This window comes from Opisthorchis viverrini (genome assembly GCF_000715545.1).
Source record: "Opisthorchis viverrini unplaced genomic scaffold opera_v5_17, whole genome shotgun sequence".
In the NCBI taxonomy this organism is placed as follows: Eukaryota; Metazoa; Platyhelminthes; class Trematoda; order Opisthorchiida; family Opisthorchiidae; genus Opisthorchis; species Opisthorchis viverrini.
Window position 1 is genome coordinate 2,483,479 of NW_008751673.1, and position 8,972 is coordinate 2,492,450.

Here is an 8,972-nt window from a genome sequence, read left to right on the forward strand (position 1 = left end):
TGACTCAAAACAATTGGGATCGATTTCTCATGGAGTTAGAACCATCCGTCTCCGAATACTATGTATATCTCATTAGCCGCCAATCGTCCTGTCAGGAAGTTTCGTTGATGCAGTTCCTGCTAGAAAATCTGTCCACTTATCGCCCGTCAGTCGTTCTGCAGGTATTCGCTTTTCCTTAAGTCTCTTCCCTTACCAGAATCCCACCGTGGTTGTGAATCAGCTAATCACATTTGTTTATCTTTTGGTCAGATGCTATCAGTCGAACGGCATCCTAACGAAATGGCCTATCTGCATGAAACGCTTGGAGACTTGGAGAAGGCTGCCGAGTTATATGAAAGTGTAAGTTATACCTCTGCAATAGTCCTTCTAGTTTATGTTCTCGTGTGTTCTGCTGTCATCGGGATTAAACTTCCGGTTCATTACGTGTCTTACTAAGACGGCTTTTTGTCATTGACTTTAAACTACTACCCAGCTTTTACCCACAGCTTCTAGTGCAGTGATACCCCAAAAGATACTCCTCATGAGATAGGCTCGCATCATGGAGTCTCTACAGCATGGTCATTCGATAACTATAGCCTAGTGTGCGCTCGTTTGGAATACCGACCATCCCCTAACAGAGCCGAAGTCGCCATTTCTCCACTAGTGACCGGTCTCCTCAAGTATAACTGCAGTTGGTTGTATGAAGCCGTTTTGATTCCACGCAGGCTCTTCGAAAGTTGATCTTATACACGGTATGGTAATCGAGGTCACCAAATCTTCTGTTTGGCTCAACGGTGGATCTTCTGGCTAACGGGACAGCTTATGTCAGCACTTCGAACCAATAATTTGGATGACACCTCTGACTGATACCTGTAACAATCAGCTGGGCCACGTTGAGTTACGCGCAAAATCCCAAAAGTCAAATCGTTCAACAAATACAGTGATATAAATGGCGCTCAGTATTCGCACAATGGAATTAAATTTTCGAAAGTTACAACGTGTCTCTGATGGATTAAAGCAATCGGGCAGTTGAGTTCAGAGTACCAGTCCAAACTTAGGCATCCCGGGTTCCCAGCGATGCTGGGAAATTATTCCGCCAGAGGTATTATTGCTTCAGTGGACAACGAAATTTGTCGAGCTGCAAGAATATTAACGTAGATTAGTATGGTTTTCGGTTTGAGCACATACGTAACAAAATGCAACATTTTGGCGTAAAAAGTTTTGCTCCACTCGTAAAGTTTTTGCAGCTAAGAGCATCGTGTGGCTAATGGGCTCCTATGAATACCATAATACAATAATAATGATATACACACTTCAAATCGTGGAATTATGGCAGCTCCTATACACTGGTTTCAGAACTGCTAATTCCAAACAGGATTTAAAAGTTCACACCAACTCAAGGCAAGGTGACCACAAGATGGCGAAACTCACGTGCTGGCCTTACCAGGCCTACGATGACNGAAGAGCGGTTTAAGTTCAATTCAAAAAAATGAAAGTCGGTATAGGCACAAAACTAAAAAAACGGGGAATCACGTTGTACACAACATTAATAGAAAAATGATTCAACAACCTGTGAAATGTGACTGAGTGATACTGCCGCTGCTGTCAGTACCAACGTTTGCTGAACTATATTACCGAAGTTGATACTGGACACAACGTAAAAACGTGCTCGATACGTTTTGACTTGATTTGACAGCATAGTTGGGTCGTCGATTATTTTTCTTGTTTGTCGCCTGCTTTCGCTCGGTGATCGTACATCATCTGATATTTCCTCGTTTAATCAACTGTCGCGTTTCGCCCGAGATTGAGCACAGGATTTCGAGTTCATCACATCTTGTATTTGTTCCGTGAAGGCAAGTGATAAAGTTTATTACGGATTTTCAACCTCTCATCGATATTGTCCCCCACCCAGGTTGCGAACGTTGACCAGGCACTGATCGGGACTTATTCGTTTAATCGTTTTCTGATGCTGGGTTGTGTACCCTGGGAGCCACTTAGTCGATACCGACCGACAGATGAGTACACAAGTTCTGCGGAAAAGTCTGCTCCATTTTATTGGATGTAACTCACCTTAGGATTTATAATCTGAACACACTTTTAATTTCCATCCACAGACGTTTTTAAAATCGTGGAACTCCCATATCCAGTCGCATCCTTCAAACTCATGTGATCTGTCGGCAGCTGACTCTTTGTCCCCAAACGCGTCTGCCGTCCCCTCCAAGATGCTCACGCACCTCGTAGATGATGCTTCTCGTACTTCGGCAGATTCTTGGTTTGCATTTTGCCAACGACAGACGTCTCAGGATGGCATATCAGATAAGAGAGTCAAGGTCAGTGAGTCCATCCTTATTTTCGGGTACAATACTCTCCCTGTCGAGGAATTCCCTCATAAGTGGCCACTTCTTCGTTATTATCCCTTCCCCTAGAAACGAAATCCTAAGTTCCTAACTGAAACTTCTATGGTGCAGCTCCATTTCTGACGTTTCTTGTGTTTCTGTCTAAGTTTTGGCTGTCTGCCAGTATATTATTGTCGAGCTTCCGTCAGAGGGCATGTAAAACTGTGTGCGATTTGGATGTGTCTGACTTACTCACTTTAGATGATGACTCCTCCAGTGTCTTGGAAGGTGTAACAATTCATTTTTACCTGCGTCTTGCTCACCTACAGGAAATCTGGTTCCACGTTATCGATGTCTTGTTGGGTGTCCAAGCCTCACTTACAGACCCTCGGCTGATCAGTGGTGAGTGGCACGTTTGTTATTGTAACTTACCGACCGTTTTTATTCCCACCCGTTATTCCATATAACAACTCTAGATTCAGCACAGTCGTTTGCGTAGGAATTTGATTTTCTCGGGAGACTCAACTGAATCCCAGCTGAATCTCTCGCCTGTGGTATTATTCAACTGAATTTACTGTACAAAGGCCATATAATTTAGATTCAGTTAGAACATATCATTGGAGGAACCTCGGAAACTGCGCCTACTTGATGAACCCCAAGAAAGGGAAACCGCCCAGTGCGCACTCATGACGTCTCCTGCCGTGTTGACGAAACGTTTGCATGCCTCTTGCCAAGCTCAGTGAACATATCCATAGCCAATTACCCCACACGAGCTACGAATATTTGGACACATTGTCATCTATCCCCCTCGTCTGGCATGACGAGCTCTGTCTTCTTGAAGGATGACCGCGTCTCTTGGTTAGCTAAATACCTCTCGTATTCAAGTGTGTGATTTTGTTTGTTCATATAAAAATCCGAAGCATAGGGATAAATAATAGTGAGCCTAGTTCGAATTGTGATCACCGTCCTAGTCATTTCAGCCACATCCTGATTTCCTAATATCTTGTGATTCTCGACGTTTAAAAGCCCCCACAGTTTTACGTTCAATTTTTCTTTTTTTTAAAAAAAACTGTGCGAAATTCCTTCGTGCTAACCTATGTTTTCCAGTAGTTCACTAACACATTGCAATCACTATGACCAGCTATCCTGATTTATGCTTTACCGACTAGACGCAATAATTTATTCCCATTAGGTCCAATGCGTAAACAAAATTGGATCATCTTTTTTACGAACAACTTGAAACATATAGATCCTTCGTTATTGTGTTCTCACATTCCGCACCTTCGAGGTTTCCGCATGGAGTGGAGTTATTTCGAACCCGTTTATGTAGGTGATCGAATTTAATGTTGGTCTTTGGACACCTGCGTGCATAATTTATTTCTAATTGTCAAGGATCCAAACGGATTGCTGTCCAAGTGGCTCACCAAGCATAGCATGCAAAGTACTCTATATGAGAGCTAATCACAATGCTTATAAGCTGTGCCCGGTTGTGTTCAACTAATAACTGAAAGAAAGGTCATGGGTTTGAAACTCTGAGTTTCGTGAGATGCGCACTGCTCATGATTCCCAACAAGGGTGAAACAGCTGTACGTTGACTCTCGGCTGTTCAGAATAGATTGGCTTCATTGATAGAACAAAATCTCTGTTGGAATGTACGGTATGCTGCAAACGTGTACATTGGCTCCTACTCCAGGTTTTTTCCTCCGGATAGACACTTACCTTGTGAATGGTCCTGCAAACTGAATCAATGGGCGAAATACCCAAACCTGCAATAGGGGCCGGAAATTGCTGGCAGCTTCGGTCGTACTGTTCATCAACACTAGGTATAACTTGATTTCAGAACTCACGAACCACCAACTTAGTTGGATGAATGAGCTTACTTTATGAAGCCGTTGTCCCTTTGCAGAGAATCGTGAGATCGTGGGCTGAAGCGGTTAGTTTAGTTACTCTATTAATCTCTCAGAAGACTTCAAAATATTGGTGGTCCGAATCCCCGGACTACAGCTTAATTGTCTCGCTGCTAATTCAGCTATCTGTCCTTGATCACGTTATTAGAGATGCGATCCTCAGTTTTAAAATTTACATTGTTTAGCTTTGGCGAAAATGTGTCAGAAGACCCTTCTAGACATACGTAAAGCTGTCTCATCGTATGGTGACGAAAGGTTTGCAAGTCAATTGCCAAGCTCGGCAAACAGATCAAGAGCCACCTGACCAACAACCAATTGTTTTGAGTATTATTGTCGGCATAGTGGTTCTAGGCACCAATTCATTCCCTCGTGCTTTGATAAATTCATATAGTTCCATCTAGTTTACTTGAAAACTTACGTTTTCGGATGACGAAAGTCGGGAATTCCGGCGTTTTGGTGCGCGCTCTTTTCGATACTACCAACGGTTGTGCCGGCGTCACTCTGTGGGTCAGGTTTTTATGTAAAGTGTTTATGGACGAAACCAGAAGGGAGCCGTTTGCAGAGCGAAAATCACGTCTTTTGATGTGCCGCTTCAAGATAGAATAGTATATTTATTCAAAGTGCTATCGCCATGATTTAGTTTATTTCGGGAACGGGTTCGTAAAATCCCGATGGAGTGATGATGAGGGTTCATTTTTTCCGTGTTATCGACGAATACTTCACGCATTATTCAGAATGTTTTGTTTTGGTCATCAGGCTTTATTAGGGAACGACACATTAGATACTGAGGCATCGCCGGTCTAGACAGTCCTGGACTGAATTCATAAAGAACTCCCACGAATATCAGTCAGCTAAGGATTCAACAGAATGAAAGCAAGAATAAGACTGCTTCCTCTCCGTCTCTGACTCGTCAGAGGTAGTGGTACGTGCTCGGATCTTCACACAGGGAGTGCAAAAATCTGAAGACGCTTTTTCGAGACAGGCGAGATGCAGCGTTATCCGTCTTGGCAACACTTGCCCTACAAACGAGTTCCAGCGCATTCTCGCTATCCTAGGAGTTTCGTCCTTTAACAAACAAGCATGGGTAAAACACCCTTCGTTGCTTCGGACGACCATCTCACCCGTTGGCATTGCACTTTTCTTCTCTTCCTCGATTCGATTATGCTCGCTCTATAATAATCCACTTCTTCTGCCACCTCATGTTCTTGTTGTTTCTTTTTCAGAAATGAATGAGGTCTTCCACCTGCTGATGTCCTACATACCATCAAGTATCTCGTTACCCACCATTGTGTCCTATGTTCTGCAGGTAACTTTTTTTACCTTGTCCTCGCAATGTGTTACCGTCATATTGCATTAATATCGCCCACTGACATCCTTCATTTCCTATCAGCTTTATAATCCGTTAACTAGTGAAAAACATGTCCCCGAAGCCAGATACAAGTTGCTGATGTCAACAATTCGAAATTCGTTGCTTCAAACCGGTAGTGTTGTCCTCTTTGGGGCCGTTATTGGTGTGTTCATTTGTTTTCTAAGGGGTTCTCTGCTATGGCTACCCTACTAATCGCAGCTATTGAGACTTACGCTTCGTAGCTGATAACACGTCCATGGTGTTGATAGGAGAATCCTATTCGTTACTCACTGACCCTCTGTTAGACCCCTCACTTTACCAGTGTAAAGTACACCAGTATTTTTGTCGTATTCTATTTTGTACCAGTCGGCGAATAAGGAGAACGCAGCTAAGTTCGACAACAAAACTAACGCTCTTGTTACTCGATTGGTGGCGACCTGTCAATTCGAAGCCGACCAGATGATGCTCAATACACAGCTGGCCAGAACAGATCTGACTTCGCTATTGAGCAGCGCGTTGACTCGGTTCGGCCGTGGTTTTGGTACAACCCAAACGCATTGCGCGTTGTGTGCAGTCCATCTGCGGTCATCACTGGTCGTGACCAAACACTTGCAAGGCAGCAGCTCTGGAAATACCACCATACTGTTTCGGTGAGTAACATGTTCTGTATACTTCGCCATGTCGTAAGCACCCCGTTAGCTCCATCACGCCACAGTCCGTAAAAATACGTGCCGCTTATTTTTGCTTGATTCTCAGGTTTATGTGAACGCAATATTTTCTTTCACTGTTACAGATGTGGCCATGTCTTTCACACGGCGTGTCTTCGATGTCACTCCTCAACGACGGAATTGTGCGCACCTGTCCTTCATTGGTCTTGTCCATTGTGTGAGCCACGACCGAACGATTCTGTATCAGTTCCACCTCACGCTGCGATGAAAGCCAATGTGTCGTCCGCGTATACCAATTCCTTACCGACTCTCCCTCAGGATGACCCTATCTTGATCGACACTCCAAAGCCCCATAAGGTGAGAACTCTAGTTGTCGTATGTTCAATATAAGTATCAGTACCATCAAGAAACATATTTGACTACAAGCATTTGAAATCCCCAGCGTCGGTTCCTTGTCCCAAACTGCTGTTTACTGTTTGAAGTTAATGACCGGGAAGCGTCTCCGGAATATGGTCAGCAGCTCAGTGATGAAGGCGCAGCCCGCTGACGATAAGTCGTAGTTCGATTCCGCCCCCGAATTTTCGATTACTCACTGTTTGGCTTAAGTAGCCTGGCAGTATCTCAGCCCTCGTGCATCGGGTTAGTGTGGTAATTACCTATCCAGGTACCACAGCAGAACAACTTTTGTTTAAGTGTAACCGAACCGCCAAATATCACTGAACATCCACGAGAGTAAACTCTCCAAGGTACTGCTTAAATCATCTGCCGACTTTAAATGGCAGTCTGATCGATTGTGTCGCATCACTGGTCACTTCATGGCTAACGCACAGGTACCTGCTGCGTTCAGTTTAGCGCCAAACGTGTGCCTTATTTCGAACTTAGGCTGATAAATGAAAAGTTGCTGCTCGCGTCACAGACTCGGTGCTCAAGTGGCGCTGCTCATCGAGGATTCTTTTCTAGTACGTTCCCGATTTCCGCAGTGTTGCGACTAGAAGCTCCTATTCATCTCTTTAAAACCAGCAAACTGTATTTCAGTTAATTATAGTGCTCTCGCCTTACCTAACTTTAGAATTTTCGTCGCGCAAATTCTCATATAGTACAAGAAACCACAAGCTCCAGAGGCTACCACATTTTCTTACTTTCGCCACTCCGTCCAAGTTCTCCCACATTCATTTCAACTTATTATGGTGAAGTGATGCGCGATAAACGTACAACAGCCTCAGCCTTGCATTTCCCAAATGTTTGGCGCGTTTGGGCGTCGTCGATTGGTTAACTAAATTATGTCATGTTAAATTAACAGTCCCACCACCATGAATCACGGGAATGAATTTCCATCGTAGTAAAGCTCATCAATATTGCATATTCAGGTCTGTTTCATTTCAAACCCCAATCGATCTGATGAGACGACTGGCATGTTAATGATGCGAATTTCGTGCGACGCTGCCGATACTGTTTACAATGACTTCCCCCTTTTTACCTTTTGCGTGAATGTTTGCTTTTCAGACGTCAAATCCATTCGATGATTGATCGAGTAGTCACGGCCATGAAGTACATTTGCGTCAACTCGGTGTAAACATGACCTATTTCAACAGAAGCCCTGTGATATTCTCACTTTATTACCTCACATCTTATTCGGCTCATCCAATCATATTCTAATTTTTCCATTCTTTTTATTTGAGATAAACCGATCATCGACTGATTTTGTTTGTACATATGACGAAATTGATTGGAAGATATCATTTGTTCTGGATGAACGATGACAGTGGGGTTTGCTCAACACATTAGCTGAGCCATATTCCGATTCTAGCAAGTTTCTGTTTTAGGTCGTCACATTGCTTTTGATAGGTCAGATTTTGGTCTAGGATTCAGACCGACGACACACTTTATTCTGGGCTGTAAGGGTCGCGCAGTCAGCCAACAAGAAACGGGAGGCAAGTTGAGTGAATTAGCAGTAAGTCTGCCCTCATTTAACCACAGAATCACAACTCATGTTCATCCCAGCAATCCATCAAGTTTGGGCAACGGGTCATCGGGCCAGTTTTAGTCTCCCGAAAACAGGCAAAATAAATTGGCCACAATGGTACGAAACATCGAGAATCTCACACCGATCAATAGTGTAATAATATGTGCCAAGACGAACGCCCGGCACTTGTGCGTGCTTTTTGATAAGACGAACGTTAGGCCGTACATATTAGATTAAGAATGAAGCGGGCGGTTTTCATGTGCCAACTTTCTCAGATGCCGGTTGTGAGCTGACACATCCGAAACACTACAACCAGTTTGCAAAGGTTGTGTGGGCCGAAATGTATCCTGTTGGAATAGTATGTCTCAGGTTCGACTGTCGCGCGCATTAGAATAACATCGTCCAGTCTGTTAGCACGTTATTCCCTTTAGCAGTTGCCGTTGCTGTCCCACTTTCCCCTCAGGGAAAGGTTACGGCCAACATTGACAGTCATCGCTCTGGAACTGATGTTCCTCCACCGTGTCAAACCGATTGTCTCCCTACGTAGTGATTTTCATTTAGACTGCATTTTGTTGACATCGCTAAAAGCGGGAGCCAAGCACGTGCAGCTGGAGAGTTGTCTTACTACCGAGCTACTAGATCTCACTTATCTTTACCGCAAATGGCTGAATGCATCTTGTTTTATATTTCGGATGCTCCCCAGTTTCCGCCCAAAAGCACCGTCGGGGTGTTCAGCTTGGTTGCCGAGTATAGGGTGGTATGCACATAAGT

General features: G+C 44.0%; 1 protein-coding gene across 1 annotated transcript in view; it reads left to right on the plus strand.

Moving 5' to 3' along the window:
* T265_01594 (hypothetical protein) overlaps positions 1-7,998 on the plus strand; it is a gene marked incomplete at both ends in the record, with an annotated part of 47,932 nt that extends 39,934 nt beyond the window's left edge. The window contains 8 exons of the mRNA XM_009165653.1: positions 77-161; positions 250-339; positions 2,094-2,309; positions 2,645-2,717; positions 5,446-5,528; positions 5,937-6,220; positions 6,364-6,595; positions 7,918-7,998. Coding sequence (XP_009163917.1) covers positions 77-161; positions 250-339; positions 2,094-2,309; positions 2,645-2,717; positions 5,446-5,528; positions 5,937-6,220; positions 6,364-6,595; positions 7,918-7,998 — 1,144 coding nt within the window. The remainder of the gene's footprint in view (positions 1-76; positions 162-249; positions 340-2,093; positions 2,310-2,644; positions 2,718-5,445; positions 5,529-5,936; positions 6,221-6,363; positions 6,596-7,917) is intronic.
* Positions 7,999-8,972: the final 974 nt, after the last annotated feature.